This window comes from Nicrophorus vespilloides, unplaced genomic scaffold, assembly GCF_001412225.1.
Source record: "Nicrophorus vespilloides isolate i.1.1-1 unplaced genomic scaffold, Nicve_v1.0, whole genome shotgun sequence".
In the NCBI taxonomy this organism is placed as follows: domain Eukaryota; kingdom Metazoa; phylum Arthropoda; class Insecta; order Coleoptera; family Silphidae; genus Nicrophorus; species Nicrophorus vespilloides.
In genome coordinates, this window is record NW_017098790.1 from 303,982 (window position 1) to 326,392 (window position 22,411).

Consider the following 22,411-nt stretch of genomic DNA (forward strand, 5'->3'; position numbering starts at 1 on the left):
AAAGCGTTATGTCGCCTTTAAGTCGCATTATATAATGAAAACGTATACATCGTGAGATATGGCTCACTAAAGCCATTTAACGAAAAAGGCTTAGAACTTTTTACTTCACCCAATATTAATAATTAATTTTATCTTATATAAAATATTTTTATAACATTTAATTCAATACCTGCCAGAGTTCTAATGATCAGTTCGGATTCTCTATAGACCGGTTTTAATCTTTTAAAACAAACTAAATAATAATTAGCAAATAAATTGTACAAAATTAGTACACAATATTTTGTATATTTAAATTTTCGTTTTTTTTATACAGTAAAATCTCTTTTTGTATAGTTTATTTGTATTTCTGTACTTATTTCTTGGAATTTATATAATTATAAATCGAGTTATAATTATATTGATTAATTTTAATATTATGTAATTTATTATCTGCAAGATTTTCATTCAAATCTTCATTATAATAATGTTAAAACAAGCACTTAAAAATTAAATTCCAATCTATATGATGAAGACGTTACAAGAACCTCTTTTATTTATAAAGAGATTGAAATATGTAATTTTCAAGATATTTCATTAATCACATTTTTCGATCATTCTAATTCAACATTAACTTTTTTTATAGTTTCATAAATATAAAAATACCCTTTACTTTTTTTGTTTCTAATTATTATATTGCTTCACATGAATCATATTTATAGACTATATTTTGCTCAAGTGAAATCCATTATCCCGAATGATTTTCTATGCTCAATCATGAAATTACATTTTAAGAGGTATGATCAATCATGCGCATGACGTGTATTAGAGTCGTAAATTCAAATTTTACCTAAGAAATAAGTTACAAGGATATTAGATTTAACAATAATAATAATATTTAGTGTTTTTTTCTATGGTGATTTATAATAATCTGAGGTTACCTAATAAAAACTTTTATATCAAAAGCCATTAATCTCAATTATCGAAGTTTCTAATTCAATAATATGTAATTTTCATTTAATAAAATTGTTAATACACGTTTATTGAATTTCCTTTCACTTTGTAACATTCGACATTTTTATGAATTATTTTTTTAAATTTATTATATTTAAAAAATATAATGAAACAAACTGTACTTATTATTCAAGTGTAAAATCCATTTTTTTGTATATAAAATGGTAAACTTTAAGCGAAAATATTTATATTAATTATATGTTTCTTTTATCTATTATGTATACTTTGTAAAAGCTGTTTATTTTAATTATACGTAAATATTCTGTAAATACAGTTTTAATTTCACCTAGTTTCATAACAATAATATACAATATAAGTAAATAGTAAATTTACTGGCTGAAAGTTATATTTAGATTTTATTTTCAAAGGTCAGTTGTATATTTATTTATTTATTTATTAGTTTATTCATTTGTTTATATAATTTAGTTCCTCTAATTATTTTTTTCAATTTAATTAATTTCTGCTCAAATCTCACAGTTTTTATAGTGTAATATAAATAGTCGACGTGGCAATTTGTTAATATATAAATATTGTAGGAGACAAATAATTAAAACCTATTAATTCTTTAAAAATATTAAAACAAATCTTTCAACAATATTTCAACAAAACATATTATAACTAATAAATTAAATAAATTTTATAGCACATTAAATGAATATCTTAGAAATAATTACTGTCACTGGAAATACAATGTCTTTGAGTAAATATTTTATACTCATAATAGTTTCTGTGCACATTAACTTAATTTATCTTCAAACACTCTTGCACAAAATAACCTTCCACTCCCATATTTGTACTTTAATATACTTGCGTAGCTTAAAGTATCTTTTTTATTTCTTCTTTCGTAATGTTTTCAACTTATTTTTGTTAGTTCAATTTCTGCGAAAATTTATTAATATTTTATTGAATATGGACAAAATTAAGGAATAACTTGAGAACAAATTATATATAATCTATATTAAAATATTATAGTTTATTACTACAATGAATACTTTGTTCAAAATTTTTACCAATAAATATATTAAATAAATAAAATGACATGAATATTTTAGATATTTTGATTTATGAATTAATGACGAGCGGCCTTATTGAAAGTTTTGTAGTTTTTTTTATTTCCCGGAAACTTTTGTGTATTTTTCTCGGGAAAACGGGAAATATACATTTTAAAAATTGTTATTATTGAACCTAATTATGTAATTTTATTTTATAAGTAAATAAGATTTACTTAGATTTAATTGTCTAGCAATTTGCTTCCAATGTAATATTTAGCAAAATAACTTCATAGGTGTATATTTTTGAAGGATAATAGTTATAGTGTTAATGATTTTTTAAAATTAATAAGTTTTGGATAGATAAATTATAAATATAGACAAGCACTTTATTACTATTAACTAATCTCGATTCCATTAATACCAAAAATATTGCATTGTAAATAAATTTCTTTGTGTTTCTTTGCTCCATATATAAAATTGTATAGTGAAATCATGCCGAAGAGTAATTATGTAGCCACAAAACAGTATTTAATGGCAACGTCAATCACCGGAACACAATCCAGCACTTTTCATCCGTTTTTCTGTGTTTGCGTTCGGATTCGTACGCCGCAGATTTGTTCTCCTTTTTGTTTGCTTTCATTTCGTGTTTTTTTTATTTCCATCATTCACATTGAAAATTTTGTAATTTGGCGTCTTTTGTGTGAGCACGAAAACCGCAAAAAGCCGACCGCAATTATTACGCTCCACACACTATAGTTATTTGTCCGTCCTTCTCCATTGCCGTCGATGCTTTATTGAGGCTACAACAAAACGCAAGAGGTCTTCTTCCTCTTCTTAATCGCAATCCTAACGGATTCCGTTATTGCTTCTCTGACTCCTTCGCCGGTCTTGGCGGATGTGAAAAAAAGACCGCTAACCTTCATATCTTTCAGAAGCTCTGTACCGAAATTATAGGCCATCGTTGTATCCTCGATCAGATCCAATTTAGTGCCTGAAATTATAAACATGATTTTTGTTGTTTGAAGGAATTCTGATTGGATTACCTATTAGTACTATGGGTTTTTTGTATCGAGATAGTTCCTTCTTCCACTTATGTTTACAGTTCTTCGCAGAGGTGATGCAATTCAGGGCGTAGCAGACTATGAATAAGTCGGTCTGGAATTAATGTTTCAGTTGTTTTGCGTTGGTTTTAAAACAATTTATGATTACCTGTTTGTAACATAAGCTACGTATCCTCTCGTAGTCCTCTTGTCCTGCAGTATCCCACAGTTTCAAATTGATGGTTTTTCCATCTACGGTGATTTCTTCTTTGAAATCATCGAAGACCGTAGGAACGTAACTATCGAAATCTGGCTCGTGGCCAGTCGCGTAACGCATCAGAAGACATGTTTTTCCCACAACTCCATCGCCTACCACCGTGATTGACACTGATTCTGTCGTCATTACACTGCAAATCCCATCTAACTAACTTAGTCGCTTCCACTTATCAGCACCTTATCTTATCTTTTACTGAACGTTCAAGGAATTATGAAAGCAAAATAACTATGCATCATTATCCTACAGGTATTCTCGATAACTCGATAAGTAAATACTATATCACATAATAAAAACCCATGTACGCATTTGCCATTGCTCGGATTTATTAATAATACTATTAGTATTTAAAAAATTTGCTTTTTAGATTCCATCGGAAAACTGTATGCATAACCTACATTTCTCATATTCATTTATATTTCCTGAATATAGTCTCAATATAAAAATGGTGGTGCATATAATAAAAACTTTATTCAAATTTCCTGAATGTTTTAAAGATACCACAGAATATTTATGATGATATACTAAAGATTGACAACTTAATAAGTTCTGTAAAGTCTCGAGTATAATACATACATTTTGTACTCATTTAAGCTTACAAAAAAAACGATGGTTCGTATTATACTCGCATATAATCAAATTTCATTTACACATTTGCTTGTATTAATTCGCATTTGCGTAAAATTTCAAGTATAATAAAAAATATAATTGCGTATTATACTCAATTACAAATAAAATCGATATTGAATAGTGACTACTTGTTGCTTTACTACCAGGAAATTCCTGCAAATTAGCTGATTTTTTTAATCCCGATTCACGTTTTAAATCCCGGGATTATTAGTAGCGGAAAATTAACAATGAGAATGCTAAATAATATGAACATTTCAAAAGAAAACTTTATCAAACAACAGAAACGAAGACACAAACTTTTAATTTTCCTGAGAAATCCCGGAATTTTACGTTTTCTCTTTGACCTATTTTATCTGATTCTTGAATCAGACACTAAATTTGTATACTTTTAATAACATGATTAATTCATTAAAAGTTTTGTTAATATATATTTTATGCAATTTAAGATTTTTTTTGAAAATCTACGCTGCGCATTATATACAAAAATAATTTTATCGCTAATTTTTGCGTTTTGCACATACTTGGATCGGTTATGTACATACTTGCTATTGTTCAGATTCATTCTTATTTCCTTGTTGTATTTTCTGAACTTGGTCTCATCTTTTGCAGATTCCATCGAATATCTGTGAGGATATCGGGGTCATCGGGATCGAGTTCGCCTTGTCCGAGAACTTTCATTGGCGAAGAAAATGCAGCTTTGAGACTTAAGTATCTATGAAGGTAAATATCAACGTTGCAATATTTATTAATCGCTTGATAATAGCATCATAAAATACATTGTATATACAATGTATATTATTTATTGTAAATTATTATAAAAAAAATACACTTTTATAAAAAAAACAAATACATCTAATTAGTTATAGCATTCAAAAATATTTATATTTATCTTATTTCATTGTTACAGAACTTTAAAACTATTTCTTTATATTCAATATAATAAGATTGTTGCAATATTTTGATGGGAATAAGTTTTGAAACATTATTTCGCAAATGCAGAAAGGCACGATTTTCTACTTCAAAGCAATTTAGCAATATTAATATATAAAAACCTACAATCTAGGATCAATTATTTTCATAACTAAATCTACTAGAATAATAAAAATTAAAATGTTGTAATGAGAACAAAAATGCACAAAGTTTTTATATTATCAGTATGAAAATTGAAAGCTATAAAACAATTTGCTCAGCTTGCACCAGGTGTTATCGACGTTCTTCACCTTCATCGTAACCTTGGATACTTGGCTACCATTAAGACCTTTGTACGTTTTCTCTTTTACCTTTTTTCTTATGTGTCTTATTCTTGGAGAAAATGGTCTCTTATGTTTTTTTTAATAACAGGATTGATTAAATATATTTCAGTCGATAAGAGTGGAATCATTCTTCCACAAACCTCTAAAGACGCACCTGCTGCAATTTCGTTTATATTATAACTTTCTCAGGTAGTAAAACTTATATTCACAAGCATTTACATCAGATTTTTACATGATTATTATATTCATCCTTTTTTGCATAGATGAAATCTAGATGTACTCTACAGTTTTATATATAAAGAGAAGTATGGAAGTCGGGAGTCCAATATTTTTATTTCCTGCAAACTTTAGTATCATTTTCTCGGGAAAACGGGAAATATACATTTTGAAATAAAGTTTGCTCAAACAAGTTACCTAACTGGTATCTATGGTCCACGGGATACTTAATATGGCCCTCCAAGAACCAACACTTTTTTTTAATCTTAATCCTAACTACATTTTATATAGTTATTTCATTATATTTTTTTTGTTTCATTATTTAAATAAATCAAAATCAATCGATTATGCACATCCATTTTGTTAAGATTTGAGGTTTAATGCAAAATACCAGTTAAACAATTCAAAAATAATCAAGATATTTGTTATATAAATTCACAAAAAAAAGTAGTATGTAGATATATGATTATGTACATACTTTTGATTATATAATATATTGATTTACTCCTGTTATCAAAAAAATGTTCCTCATTTATAAAAATATTCTTATTAATATTTGATATTGTAAAAATACTTGTTAAAAACTATTGAAAACATAGAAATTTTAAATATAACAAAATTATATATTTTCTTTACATATATTATTTTAGCTAAACTTTAATTCGAAGACAACTTTATTAAATAAATCAATAAAAAGTCCGTCTAATGTTTGTAAAAATAATTCTATTAAGATTTGTTGTAGAAATAACAGTTGGAAAATTGAAAGTAATCAAGTAGAGAAAACAAAATCTAATCGGAACCGGAAATGTTACTATTCTTGCACGTGTCCGGTGGCCCCGAATTGCATTTTCAATTATCGGCAGTACTCCAAGAACGGATCAGTGCATATTAATAGCATTCGGAATTCTAATTTCGCGAACGGCAATTGCAAAAATAATTACCTAACGGTAATAAAAGTTAATTTGGGCGCGCGGTGCATCGAACAGTCCTTTTGGCACGTTCCGTCCAAGACTTCCCTGTTCGACCAATCACCTTGATAATCTCAATAAGAAAACACGTATTAATTTATTAGAATATTCCTCGAACGTCGCGGAACACCCGATACGAGGTGTTCGGATCGAAGTCCAGATAGAATCTCAAAGACCAAATCCGGATGGTAGACTGACATTTCAACACCTACGGGTCGTTACAGTCACCCACCTTTAGAGTTGTTGAACTGGTATTGCACATAACATTTTCGTTTATAATAACCCATAAATCTTGGTGTGTCTATCTCTAAGCGTACGTATGTTTCCATCCTCTTGAAAGAATATACGTCTGGTTCTAAACTATGTACGTACAAGTAGATCAGAGGTTTTCAAACTGTCTCTTGAAGTGAATCAAAATTATTATTAAACATCAAATATTTATTATCAAAATTTATTTATAAATATCACAAAATATTTCATCTTCAATATTGAACTTCAATACAGTATAATACGCACAATTTGAATTTATTATGAATTATTGAAAATAATATGAACAATTTTTACTCGTTTATGTACAAATTATACTTGCTTATATAAGAAAAAAAACGTTCTAAATATTGAACAAACACGCCTAGAAACATAACACTAATTAAAATCTATAATACACACGAAATTTTAAAATTAAACAATCGTATTTACAGTTGTGAAAATTTTGAGTATAATACGCACAATTTGTACTCATTTAAGGTGAGGTACGTTATGTGTAATTGTGAGAGATTAAAATCTCGAGTATAATACGCACCATTCACATAACATATTATTGTCGCATTCTAAAAGATATATTTCATCTTCAATATTGAACTTCAATACAGACAGTTGTTAAAATATCGAGTATATTACGCACATTTTTTTCTTATTTAAGTTCTAAATGTTACAAAATTGTACGTATAACTCTGAGAGAAATGAATAACTCGAGTATAATACGCACATTTTTTTCTCATTTAAGTTGTAGGTGCGTATTATACATGCAAATACAAGGAAACTGTTTTCTAAATGTTGCAAAATCGTAGGTATAACCTTGAGAGAAATTAATATCTCGAGTATAATACGCACATTTTTTCTCATTTAAGTTCCAGGTGTGTTTTATACTTGCAAAAACAAGAAAAAGGTTTTCTAAATATTGAAAAATCGTACGTACAACTCTGAGACAAAAATATTATCGCACAATTTGTACTCATTTAAGATCGGTGTGCACATTATAATAGTTTTATCAGAATACGTTTTATCAAAAATGTATATTCTCGCTCAATGAGTCTTTTTTAAGATCTGGAAGTATATTGGAAAAATATTATCATTATTTATATTAATAAATGATTCTACTTAAAATTTCCTTTTTTTACTTTTCATTAATATTTTAAGTATTTTTAATAAAGATGCAGTTTAAAATAAAATTATGAAACGTTATGTTAAATTTTAATTTGAATAAAAACCTTCGAGCTAAATCAAGCATGCGTAAACAAGTTTGCATATTTAAGTAAAGCTATACCTCGCATAGTGCGACTTAAATCAGGGTTTTGTTGAATGAATTAAGATTATATACTTTGTATAATAATCTTGCCTTTACACGCAATGATTTTTTTTGGATGATATTGTTTTTATAAAACAAAATATAATTTTAAGGATTTAACGAGTCGACAAAGTTTGAAAACCACTGCAATAATATATATGTATTTGGAACAACTTTTCTTTCTCTCTTACGATATTTCGTATGCCTTTTTGTACCTTCCATTTTCTTTTTGGCGAACCGTTTGAATGCTAATCCGGAACGGTTAATGCATTCCGATCTGCTCCCTTTCCTCTTTCCCTGTAATCTCAATAGCTGCATTTGGTTTCTTTGCCATGAAGGCCCGAGGCGACCATCGCCACACTCAATTAACGATTCACTCCTCGATGAGCTTTAATTTTGCATCGACGTTGAGTTTGATGATCAAGAAAGGTGGTGATCCGCACTCAATATTCCCATCCATCTCTTCGATCCGTTGTAGCTATATATATGTAACATTAATCACGGCTATACCACCTATATAAAACTGGTATTTCCGGATACGAAGTAATATTTAGATCAATAGCCGCAGCGATGATAGATTTAAATCACGCCCATGAATAATCCACACAACCGGACCAAAACAAACTCTACTTTCTGAGAACACTCGGATCACGAGAAAATGCAGCTTTCTTGATCACTTTTTTTCGCAAGGTTAACAATCACTTATTACATTGTTTATTTATATCGAGAATGTATAAACATAAGCTAAATATTCAGCGGAAAATATAAATTCCGGAAACTAATTTTTGTACGTTTTTAAAGGTACTACCAAAAATTATAAAAGATACAAAAAAAGCCCGTTTAGTTCTTAGAATAACACTAAATACGTCAGTCTACAATAACAAATAGATAGATTTTGAGCTTTTTTAGGCTTTAAGTTGAACTCATTATACAGTTAGTAGACAAGCTTTTAAGGAGGTTTTCTTGTACCATTACAAAAAACATTTTTTTTCAAACAATAATTAATAGTGCAAATAATTGCTTATTGCTTTCTGTACTTCCTTTGTTTTTTTATTGTTGTTTTCCCGTATTTATATGATTTATTTTTATTTATTTAAAATCCTGCTAAACTTGCATAATTTTCTTTTCAATATTTTTTTATTTAATAGTTGTTGCCATATTTTTTTATCTTTAATATATGTAAATATTAACTTTACTCGAATGTAAAAAAATATAAAATCTATTTTATATAGTGCAACTAAAAATATATGTTTGTGCAGAATTTAAATTGATGTTAAAACTCAGATTAATATTGAAAATTATAGGTATTTACACTAAAATGGACATATGAAGTATAATACATATATGCACCATATTTAGTATAATTTTATGAATATATAAATATATGTAAATTATTATATAGAAAGCTTCTGCAGAAAATTGAAATTTACAAAACAATCCCTGCGGCAACTATATATTTAATACATAGTGATATAATATACAAACTTATAATAAGTTAATGCTGTCCAGAATTCTAATTTGTATATTTTTGCAACATTTTTTTTTTGGAAATGCATATTATTACATTAAAAATCGCTGTCTTCGAAGAAAACTTTTAACACAACAAAATATAGCTTATTTTCTTACTTTTTTTGTTGAGGATAACAATATACTATTACACTGTTTATTTATAGTTAAACTATCTAAACACACGCTAGAAATTCAGTAGAATATAAAAATTCCAAAAACCATTACATTATAACAAGCTTGTGGTTGTTGGTTTCTTCGATACTTAAATTACTAGTATCAACAAACGGTAAAATGTGGAAAAATGTTGTACTTCACACAACTATTGTTTTCACCGCAACATTGTGGATCTGCCAAATTCAATAAAACAAAAGAAATAAAATAAACATTTCTTTTTATTAATTTTCTATTTATATATTTTTTTTTCAATAATTATAAAATATCTTTTATATATAAATAATTACAAATAATAATTTAAAGTATTTTATTAATTTTGTTTATTCATTTTTCATTTACTTAAGAAAACTATACTAAAAATAACATTTAAAAACAAAAGTCCAATTTCTTGAAAACAAAGTATAAACTCTCGATTACTATCTACCGTTTGCTTAATACTATTATACTAAATAAGGACAGGTTAAGAAGTTCAACTATAGTTATTTCCTTGAACGTACCACGAATTACATTAATCTTCATCATCGTACAGATTGCAAGTATAGCTTACTAAGAAATTTTGTTCATTAATAACTTTATAATGAAGAAAATCATGGCATCAATACTAAATTTTAATTAAAATTTTATGATTCCGATTAGAATTTTTAATTAAGTTAACATCACTTCTTATACTATTTAATCATCAATAAAAAATATTTGAAAAAAACATTTATTTAAAATGTAACACTCTTTTAGTTTTTGTTTTTTTTAGAAAGTTAAGTATGAAAGAATAAAATAAATATAAATCTTTGAATAAACGACAAAACACTTATATAAATTTTGTTATTTTGATAAATATATACAGAGAGCAATACTATGTTAAAAACCGGACTAATCGAGTAGAAATAAACCACGTAGATATAAACCGCTCAAAAGAAGACTAAAAATAATTTTGTGTACTTATTTTTTAGAATATATTTTACTTAATTAAAATTTAATTTGTTTGATTCGGACTGACCGAATCCGGACTATTAAAGATGTACTGCCTTGTTTATGTCATAAATATTACAATTATTATACTAATTTATCATCAAAGTTGAAATTAACTTAAAATTGAAATACTTGAATCGTCTGAAGTTATTTACTATCATAGTAAATTAGGGTATACATAAAATTCAGAATCATAGGTTATATATTTAGGACAGTCAGAAAATTCTTGTTTCCAGAGAATAAACAAGAAAATCCTATACGAGTATAAAATATAAATAAAATCAGTTGATTTTAGAAATTCTTTTCTGACAGTCAATCGTCAATGATGATGGAATTTTGAGTTATTTTTAGTATGTACTTCAAGGATATTTGTAATACATGAGCGAAAATTATAATTTAAAAAAAATCTTCTCATATCAAATTATATTTTTTTCATACAAAGTGTTACCCTAAAAGAGTTTGAGTCATTTGTTACGTATTTAGGACAGGCGGAAGAACCTTGATGTTAGAGCTGAGTTAGCACTGTTATAAACAGAATACTCATAAAATAAAACATAAAAGATCAGTTGGTAGATGATGTAAGAATATGTTAACTCGTCCTTTATACCAATCAATCGTCAACGATGATGAAAGTTAAAGCTATTATTTTAACTACTGTAAAGATGTAATCTAAGGATTTGTACTTGGACCAATTGATTTACAATTCTACAATATTTCAAATAATTTATATGTTAGTAGTAAACTGTAAAATGTCGTTTTTCTATACTAATTTTATGCTTTGCCGGAGACACGCCTTTTGAGAGAGTTATTCATCAAAGATGATAGTAATTGAAGATTTTACGTTTTCATTCAAGTATACTTCAATGATCTGCAATTGGATCTACTTGCTTAAAATAGTCTTATTAACTATTTGCTCTAGAATTCTAATGTTTTATATAAACACATTCACCAATGATAAAATATTGAATTTATTAACCTTATTTTTATATTCAAGTGTATATACTTAGACTAATTTGGATAAAAGTTTGTTTTATTTTTAATTTAGTATTATACTCTTAAATTGAAATGGTTTATATATACACATATATCAATTATGTCAGTAAATTAATTTTATGTCCTTACTTTTTCATTCAAGTTTACTTCAATGATCTGTACTTGTTTTATGTTTATCTAAAATTCTACTCTAGAATTGGAACGTTTTATATACATACATTCACCAATGATGTGAGAAGTTGAATATTTTAACTTTACTGTTTCATTCAAGTTTACTCCCAGGTTCAGTACTTGGACAAATTTGGTTAAAACTTTATTTTATTTTAAAACATTCACAGTAGTTGAAGACTTTAACCCAAGGGTTCCCAAACTTTTTTGGTTTGCGGCATCCTTAATGATCCTTATCAGATTTTTTTGTGATTGTGAAGTTGCCGCTTTTCACAGTTTGGGAACCCCTGCTTTTAACTTTACTTTTATATTAAAGTGTACGATCTTTACTTCAGCCAATTCGGATATATTTAATTTCTAATCTAGAAATGTACTCTACAATTATTATGTTTAATTTATACACATTCATCAATGATATCAGCAATTGAAGGTTTTGAACATACTTTTCCTTTCACACAATAAACAGTACGTGAACCAATTTATTAAAAAAATATTATTTACAATCTTATACTTCAGAATTTAAATGTTTCATGAATTATTACTTTTTCCTTCAAGTATTTAATTTGTCCTCTACAATTGTAATATTTCATGTACACAGATTATAACATATTCCACAATTCGTAATATATCATTAAACCCATTATTACATACGAAAGTCCTAGTTATTTACCAAGAGCATAAATCTCAGAGCAATTAGTTATGTATTTAGACCAGGCGGAAGATCCTTGTTACAAGGGGATCCAAGTGAGCAAGGAAATCCCGTATTACGGTACCCATAAAACGAGATATAAACGATGATTTTGTAACATGATGTGCCAGGAATGAAATGCGTAAACTCGGCGATTCCATTGAATATAAATACAGGGAGCACATAAAATACGTAAATGATACATGCGAAAAAAAAACTTTTATATATATATTAAAAAAAAACGCGGATTTGTTTTTAATGCGTGTACAGGTAAATATTTACGTGACACGGAGGGAATTTATTAATTTGTTTGTAAACTCGATAACTGATTAATCGAGGCGTTTGTGGATCTCTAGGAAAGCGAAGTGTTTGAGAATTTATTAACCTCCCGTTTTATATACATATATATGTATATTTGTGTGTGTTGTATAGTAAACATGCAAAATTTACAGCCAACTAATAAACAAAACTCGGTACTCCGACAATAGCCTCAGGATGAAGCAGAAATTCCATCAAGGACACTCGTGCTTTTCAATACCTCTCTCTCACCGCGTTTGTTTTGGCTTTTGTTTACTAAGTTTTATTAATTGGACGGTCTGGATGATAAAGAACGTTCACTCATAATGCAAAATCATATATTTAAATTACCGGTAATTAGATTTACATGCTTATTAAGTTTTTTTACTATACGTATTTAATTGGTAGAAAGCCTGTATGGTGTTTTCCAGTAATTTTGATTTCCTGTTTGGAATAATGGCATGGTATGCGTATTGTGTAACTTGTGCAGCAATTATTATTTATAACCTACTAAAAAAGGTAGGTCAAATAACTTGTTCGAACAATCAACATTCTAATCAAATATGGATCAATTATTGATTTAATTTGATTAATCTGATATATGATTAGTCATTAATATATAGTACAGTGTTTCCCAACCTTTGAGGTGACCCATATTTTAAATGTGGAGGACACTTTATGTCTTTAATATAATATAAATTATTGTAAATTTCAACAAGAAATAACATATAAATAGTAACAAATCTTTTTACATATTTTCATTACTTTTATACCTTTTTGTGTATACGTAGAATTAATATTCTGCAGTGTTACCCAAACTCAAAAAAGGTGTTGAGTATCCAATTTTGACATAGTAATAATAACTTATATATTTCAAAAGTAGAAATTAATAATGAAAAGACTTTCTTAACTTTTTTATTTTTGCATGACTGTTGCAATAAACCCAGACTGGTAAAAACGGGATAAAAAGAGGCTTGTTTCAAATTTAGTTTGTTTTGATATTTTCAAATCGTACTAACATTAATATGTCTGATGTCACGTTTTCAATTATTCAATAATATTAACGCATAAATAACTACTGTAGAATATCGATGTATTTTTATAATGAAATAAACAAAGAAGAACGTAATTAAACTCGAAGAAATAGAATACTTGATTTCCTTATCCAGCGGTCAACAACATACGACTTTGGAGCCTATTACGGCTCTTTTATGAGAATTTGCGGCTCTTGGCTCACACAGCAATCGTATATGCTAAGTGCAACTCCTTATATTCTTTTATAACAGGCAATATCTTAAAAATGCCTCTGTGATCCCAAAAGGTTGCCAACCCCTACCATAACCTACATTAGGATGAATAATACCAATGATGAATGTATTATTTAGAACGATTGTCTCTTATCTACTAAGTTTTTAATGCTAATGCTAATTTATTATTGATATTATCCTATAATCCCGAAATAATACAGTTATTAAAGTTATCATATGACAAAGACTTTGTACTATAATTTCAATCGCATATATTATTTAATGTCGAAGCAAATGAGTACAGTAAGACTTCCTGTAGCACCTGTAGAAAATAGGTAAATTTAGAGTATTTCGAACATTATATCGAATCAGCGTTAATAGAGAAAGCACTAATTGAAGTTAACTATATTTCATACCTTTTTTTGTGAATTTTATTGTTATTAGAATTAAAGAACTATTTTTATTTTTCAATTACGCATAGTTTTATGAGCCCAACTCAATCAATCAATGGGCCTTCTTTGAGGTCAAAATATTAAAAATAAACGCAACTAACCCAAATAATATTAGGATAGAATTATCCCCCAAAGTTGGACCACGTGTTAAAGTTTTAATAAGATACCTAGATAAATGTATTTTATCAACTATACATGTTTGAATTCAAATAGAAGACATAATTTGGTCAACAGCTGTTTTGTCGAAAGGACCAATACATTTTGTAAATTGTAAGTATAATAAATAGAAGTTACTACTAGATATTCAATTATAGTTACCCTAAAATCAAAACTTTACATTGCAAATAATTTCTTAAAGTAAACTGGAATTATTTACTTTTTTATTTTTGATTGTTTGTTGGAAGTATATATATGCAAATACTTATCATAACGTAAAATGAACAATTAAATGACGGAGGATATTACTATGTTATCGATAATACCATACCATTAAGATTTAGTTAACTAAATCCAATTTGCAGATATTTCTGATTAATAACTCTATGATAGTAGTATAACATTCAGGGTCGATGGAAAAGGAGAAATTAGAATTATAATTTTTACTCGACAGATTTAGTTACAGCTTTTTATAAAGTAAAGATTTCACGATTATTCAAGTTCTAATCGACTATTTTAGACTTCAAAATTAAATTAGTGTTATATTTGTTGTTTGCCCTATTATAATTGCGTAATAGTAATATAGAAGGGGGTCAAGAAACGTTCGAAGAAATCGAAAGTCGCCTGGTCTATATTTGTATCGAGAAATGTTAATAAAATAAAAATAGTGCAATAAAACTGTACTTTGTAAAATTTAGTTAACTAAATCTAGCTAAAGAAGTTGTTCTAATATTAGCAATGTAAAGTTATGCAAATCTTGCTATAATCCTAAAAATATCTGAATTAATGTAGGAATTAAAGCATTCTGACTACAAAGACGCGTCTGAAAGTTTGAAAAATAGAGCATGGAGAACACAACAGATATATGTTATATATGTGTGTAGTGTATGCTCGAACCATTTCATATACTAGGAACAGGTCCGTTTTCCGGACGATGTAATAATAGTACAGTGGTTCCCAGCTGGTGTTCAGGTTGTTATTATTGCCCGGGATACGTAGTATTATATGTAATTAAATAACCTGTCGATTTATTTAGCTTGCGGAGGGAAAATATTTACGAAAAAATGATTCACGCTGCCGAAAAACCGTCCGCCCGCCAGTCTGCGAAATTTTACAACGGACGAAACACACACAAATAAATCAAATAATAAATGTTTGTGCAATAATTCTCGCATGCAAGCTAAACACAAGAACGTACACCTAAAATGCGTAAGTATACATATACTCACATCACTACAGTCTCAATGTTATATTAGTATTGCGCGTGTGGCGAAAGCTAAGAGTTCAGTGATTGATCACAGCTTCAATGAGAAATTTAATTAACAGGTATATTTTTTTATAATCGTACATCAGAAAATATTACGTAACAAATATTTATTGATTATTTCTAAATACATTATGCTTTAATTTACATATAATTTGGATAACCATAGAGTAGAAAATACAATTTCATTAAAATGACATCTCTTAGTAATAAAAGTAATAAAATTGCCGTCATAATATTTATTATGCATTTATATTATGGCAATAATTTGAGTTAATCATAGAGCTCTAAACAAACCTTCAATAAAATTGTTAATGGGGTATCGGTTGTCAGAATGCGGAAGGACCAACGAGTATGGAGAACCTGGCTTTGGACCCGTCATCATCTACTTATTTAAATATTTGAATTATAATTCGCCAAACAACTCCCTATCGTGCCTTAACACACGTCTCCGAGGGACCCACATTCCATGCTTTCAAAATTGACCAATATTTCTAGCTATGCCACTATTAGAGGACTACATTAAAGATGATGTGGGCCCATGATATACATTTCCAGAATTGAGGTTCTTGCCATCCATCTGTCCCAGACAAAATTTTTCTCAAGTAAAAGACCCAATAATGTACATTTCCAGAATTCAGCTCTTTCTCCTTGATTTAAGCCTCTTCCATCTGTTCAATTTAATTTGAGGACCCTCAGCAATTTTTCTTACGTAACTTTGAATTTGTTCCCCTATAGTTCATTTTGCAACAACCATAAAATTACAGCTAAAAATAAGTAAGAAATATAAAAATACACGAATTTATAAATTTTAACAGTGAAAACTCATTGAAATTTCTTGAATGCGGGCCTGACTACAATGCTATTTCAAAATAAACACGTCCGCGCAGTGATTATTGTCCAGAAAGACAATAAATCTTTTTTAAAACACGTGCAGAAGCTTCCACATTTCCTCGTCTTCACCCGTCATTCTTTTATTTTTATTTTATTTTTCTTTTCTTTACATTATTTTCAGCCCAACAGCGCGCACTTCCGTAAATATTAGCACCCGACTGTTTTCCCACTCGTTCTCTAAACATTTTTATGGACTTAGTGCTCAATAAAAGACTCCTGTTTCACCTAAAATTAATGTAAACAACAGCAGGAATATAATTAATTCCATTTTATTGACTAACATTTTGCAATCGATTCGTTCCACGTCTAACGATCTTTTTTCTATCTTTCATTTTCCTTCACTTAATAATGGTATTTTGATTGAAGTAACGGATTCGGTGATTTTTTTGTGGTGCATCCTCAATTTTTGTTTTGTTCCTCGTTTTCCAATTAAAATCAAATCAGGAAGTGGAATTTCATTGCGTTTGTAACCCGAAGGTTATGGAAAACGTAGGACGGAGCCGGACATGACCACCCAACAGAAATATACCACATACAGAAACACTCTTCGATATTTATGATCCCATATTAAAGCGAGCGAACGTAATCTCGCGTGCGAATCATCATAATTTTAAATTGGAAATCAATTACTAAAAAGCCGATTCCAATTAACGCAATTCATTAGCGTGGAATTACTGCATAAACGGCTCGTGCCGAACGTCGTTTCGCAACAGCTGCGAAAAAAAAACCTTGTTTCATTCAGTTTTTTGTTATATTTAAAGAGTTTTGGGTGTTTTAATAATAGTAAAATATGTTTGTTTATTTTTAAATCTTAAACAAAGCATCGTACATTGCTCAACATGTTTCAATGATTTTTCATGAACTCGTGCCGCTGTATGCACTTTTTAAATATCTGTTTTGGCACATTACTCTGAACATAATAATTCCTATAAATATATAACATAATCTATTTTAATCTTTGATTTTTATTAAATAATTGTCTGCAAAACTTTTCGTTTTTGTATTTATTAAAAAATAACAATTTTTATTTTATGAATGTAATAGTTTTCATACATTAGACATAAGATTTCGGTTTTTTAAATAAATAATACTTAAGTGGATATGACCCATTATAAGATTGTTCTACAGAATAATAAATATATTATATTTCTGGAGTTATTTCAATCATAATTTATACTTTTCAGATTTCTTTATTGGTATATCAATAAAAAGTATACATATAGTAAACTATAATTTATTATAGCTACTTACAGTTTTAAAATACTAAGAGAAACTGTTCGAAAATAGACTCAAGTATATGAATTTTACAATTACTTTTTTTGCTACACATAATGCAAAATAAAACATTATAAATGATATTTAAAATGAATGATCGATAATATCAGAAATTGAAAAATGATGTTCCGATTCTGTTGACCTCGTCAGGTATTATTCAAAAATGATTTGTATATACGTTTCAGTCCTGTTCTTTCATATAGTTTCAGCTTCATTTGAAATCATAATATTTTGTCGGGTTATACTTCTTCCATGAATCTCGGAATCTAATCTACTAATTTCCCTACCGGGAAATCCCGGGAAAGACCCGAAGAAGATTAACGTATACAAGAAATATATCAGAATTTTTGCAAATTTTCACTCACTTAAGAATATTTGTAATAATCCACGTTGTCCAAAGATTAATCCCGGGACACGACAAGATGTTAATCCATTTATAAATAAATAAATAAACTTACTGTATTACAACCTCACAACACAACTCATATAATACAATTTGAATATTTTTTTTTTTTCAAAATCTAATTCATAAACATAAATGCATGACTTTAGATAATATTTTTAAACTTATAGGCCATACCATATTTTATGCAAATTTACAATAAATTCCATGATCAAATTGTAAGTTAAAGTTAATATTTTATTTATAAATGCATTACTTGATATATAAGATCTTATAGTTATAGACAACATTAAATGCAACCGAAATTTACTACAAACTCTCTTCATAAACGCTTACTGAAAGTTAAATAAATTAATTTAATGGATTAGAACCACATAACAAAACGGTCTAAATAAAATAAAATTACAAAAAAAAGTTTTATTCCAAATCATCAAATTCAACAGAAATTTATTACATACTCTCAAACTTAAATTAAATGATACTGCAGAATTCCTCTAAGCTAATTTAACGAACCATTGCATTTCATCTTAAATTTCTGAAAATTATCGCATTCGCAACAACAAAATTAACCTAGTTTTTCCTTCTTATTTTTTCACTGTTTCCTTCGGTCCGAAAGTGTTTAGCACTCGTCGACTTCATTTTTTTTTCCCGCGCGCGTTGCGCATACATTTTCTAATTGGGTTTCAAAAATAGAAATCAATTTATTATTTTTAGTTTCCGAAACAATTCACGGCCTTGCCGAGTTACGGAAATGTTTGCGCTTCAAACAAATAAATTCACTGCGTGTTCTTTTATATTCGTATCTTTTTTTTATGTACACGTTAATTAAGTGTTACATATTTTAAAGACAAATAGGTAAATAAAACATAGGAAAGGTAAAAAAATACAGATTGTTTAACAGAAATAAATAATTAACATCAAAGGAAAATCATCTGCAGCATTGGTACAATGCATAGTAGTTAAGTTTTTGTTGTAATTCGGTTGTAAATGACAAGTAGAATGTTTAATTGTGGTTTAAGTTACGCCTGCTCATGGATACTCAAATTTACGAGCAGAATACGCCTAGTTGCTTTTATCCTGAACTGCGAGATGGCGCTACAGTATAATTTATGTATTCCTATTATATATATATTCTAAAATGGTATAACTACTTCCTTATTGAAATTACTTGCAGTTTATGGCATGAAATATTAACTAAGTGAATTTAAGTACTATACAGAGAAAACGTTCTTCGTGATGAACTTTAAAACGTTAAAACTGTTTGAAACCGGACTAATCAAAGAACTAGAGTGAAAACCACTTATTATAAAAAAATAATGTTGAGTACTATTTTTATTTTGCTCAATTAAAATTTAGATGGTTCTTAAATTTTCAAACCGTATCACATTGAACGTAGTCACACTAGGTATTGCTGTATTTCAATTTTCTGATGTCCATTATAAATGTCTTTAGTGTGTGTTTTTCTATTTTAAATGCAGAAGGAATAAGGCTAAGAGATTTATATCAATAATAATTAAAATAAATCTTTAATAACAAAATACTATAGAAAAATGCCCTTAAACATGTGGTTTATTGTCTTAATGTATAAAACTTTCATAAGAGACATGTCGAAAATTTTAGTAATTTATTATTAACATTTTTCAGGTTCAATGAAAAATAAAATGTACTGTTGTAAAATATATATTTAGAGGACATTTTCTAATATATACAATTATTTCATTGATTTAAAGCCAAAATAATTGTTAACCTTGTGTAATAATTATTATTTAATGTCTGGTAGGAGTGCAAAGTCACGATTGTTATTACGGCAAACGTAATTTCACTTTATTTTGTAAAAGTACAATTATGAAGCATTATAGTTATCCTACTTGGAATGTATTTTTGCAATTAAGAGATAATTGGTACTTTAATCTACAATAATTATAATTACAACTACACATAATGACCTTAGATACACATAATGACCTTAGAACTTAGCTATTAGAATTTACTGCTATTGCCATAAAATTGTCAATTGAATATGAAAAGTCAAAAGTATAAAAATAATATGAAATGTTTTCTATTCAATTAAACACATGATATTGTTGTCACTTTATGTCAAAGCGAGGAACTGGTGGAATAGCCGTACTACTACTAATATTAAAATAGGAAAATTTAGAGCTTTTTTAGGTTTCGTGTATAATTTGTATTGGATCAACGCTAAACGAGGTTTCACTGTTGTTAGGAATATGGACAGGCGCCTAGGTTGAACCACTGTTGTAACTTGAGCTATATTAGGAATTTACATTTTATGATAAGCAACATATCTTTAGACCAGTGTTTCTCAATCTTTTTGGTCTGCAACTCCCTTTTGTACTTAAAAAAAATAAAGAAGCCCCTAAGAATGGCTATATGTAGAAAAACGTAGAAAAACCTAGAAAAACATATCGTCATCAATTTTTCTACGACCCACAAGTATTTTTTGCGACCCCCACTTTGGGAATCAATGGTTTAGACCATTATTTCTCAACGTATGGATCGAGAGACAAAATTAGGTTGCATAAAATGACAGCTGTCACTTTGTGTCAAAGCTAGAAACTGATAAAATACATTTGACAATTGGGTCGCTAAATGACAACTGTCATTTACTTAATCACATGGAAAACTAGCATGATTAAATATATATTATACTTTATAAAGTATTAACATTGATGATGAAGGATGCAATTTGTTGCAGTTATTATTATTGTCTTCCGGTAGTTAGCAAACATTTTAATATAAAATACCTGTAGTCCTAAAGTAAGTTATTAATTAGCTATGGTAGACAATATCTTAACCTGACAAATATTTTGTAATGCAGCATAGTGCTGCTTTGATCAGTGCGAATTTACTATATAATGTTTTATACATAAATCATCGTTTTTGTTTCTCTCTATGCAGTCAATTCACTGTTTTTGCTATTTATTCTCGATTAGTACGGTTTTAAACATAATCTAAGTAATACTTATTATTCGGTTTACAAAGTTGCGAAAGTTGTATTAAAATTGTTGTATACTTACAAATTTTTTATACGAGTAAAAATAGTATACAGTGCCATAAAAGATTGAGTGAAAACCGATGCAAAACAACTGGTAATTCAAGTGGATCGCGTACTACGCATAAACAACGCGTATCCAAAAAGTAAAACGAAGTAAAAGGAGCGAAGAAAATTCGCGAGATTGGCGTAATTATGTATAATGTTCGGGTAATAAATCGCAATTATATTCCATTATTGCGGAATTGCGGAAGGCGATTTGCTTTCCGTCCGACCCACAGCTCGACCATCAATCCTTCAGTTCTGATGTCCGTTGAATGGATTTTATGTCCTTTTCATAAAAGCATCGAAGGACTGTTTACGAGCGTCGTCAATCGGAACAATTTGGATTAATAATAAGGATATTTAAGTGGAGCTGCGCCTTCCCTTGCGAGATCATCGCTCAATTTTATTCAATTTCGAACGGAGACCAATTGGAAAATTGGCTTAGCTCATTGGGGAGACCCAATCAAGAAACCAAGGTGTGTATATGCATGTGCCCGGTTATAAATAGAGGAAAAAAAGTCTCCGAACCAGTGCACTCGGTCTATGCTCTTTCGTAAGACTATATGAGCTGTCAATTGTGAAGAAGATGATGATCTGTACACGCGCTATACGTTTCGTTTTCAATTGATATGTAAGTTTTCATATTTAGTTTAATATAATTTTTTTAATTTCTTATAAACCTTATAAAACAAAAAAATATATTAATTAAAATCATCATTAATTTCATACATGAAAAAATATAAATATACAATTAAATGTAGTTAATAAATATAATATAAGTATCTGAAATACATCAGAAATATTCAATTTTCAAAATAATTATTTACGATTTAAGTACAGTTTCCTAACTGTACGCGAAATTTCTGATATATTAACATAAAGTTTGCCCTAAGATAGACCAATGTTTTGACATGGGGCGCAAAAGTTTGGAAATACC

At 28.3% G+C, this 22,411-nt stretch overlaps 2 protein-coding genes across 2 annotated transcripts in view; one reads left to right on the forward strand and one right to left on the reverse strand.

Moving 5' to 3' along the window:
* The window catches only part of LOC108563213 (ankyrin repeat domain-containing protein 6), a 51,714-nt gene that overhangs the window by 16,410 nt on the left and 12,893 nt on the right, over nt 1-22,411 (forward strand). Inside the window, exon 2 of the mRNA XM_017921833.1 lies at nt 4,536-4,646. The gene's annotated coding sequence lies outside the window, so the exon portion shown is untranslated. The remainder of the gene's footprint in view (nt 1-4,535; nt 4,647-22,411) is intronic.
* Nucleotides 2,340-3,425, reverse strand: LOC108563214 (ras-related protein ced-10-like). Its single transcript, XM_017921834.1, has 3 exons — nt 3,192-3,425; nt 3,026-3,137; nt 2,340-2,973 (listed from the first exon to the last, which is right to left on the reverse strand). The coding sequence occupies exons 1-3, from the start codon at nt 3,423-3,425 to the stop codon at nt 2,783-2,785; spliced, it is 537 nt and encodes a 178-aa protein (XP_017777323.1). The 3' UTR covers nt 2,340-2,782.

What these genes read in the sequence shown, in the direction of transcription:
- LOC108563214 (XM_017921834.1), bottom strand. Translation starts at nt 3,425, where the DNA reads ATGACGACAGAATCAGTGTCAATCACGGTGGTAGGCGATGGAGTTGTG. An exon ending in GTAGCTTATGTTACAAACAG is followed by an intron (nt 3,138 to 3,191) that starts GTAATCATAAAT and finishes CATTAATTCCAG; the next exon opens with ACCGACTTATTCATAGTCTG. An exon ending in AAAACCCATAGTACTAATAG is followed by an intron (nt 2,974 to 3,025) that starts GTAATCCAATCA and finishes TTATAATTTCAG; the next exon opens with GCACTAAATTGGATCTGATC.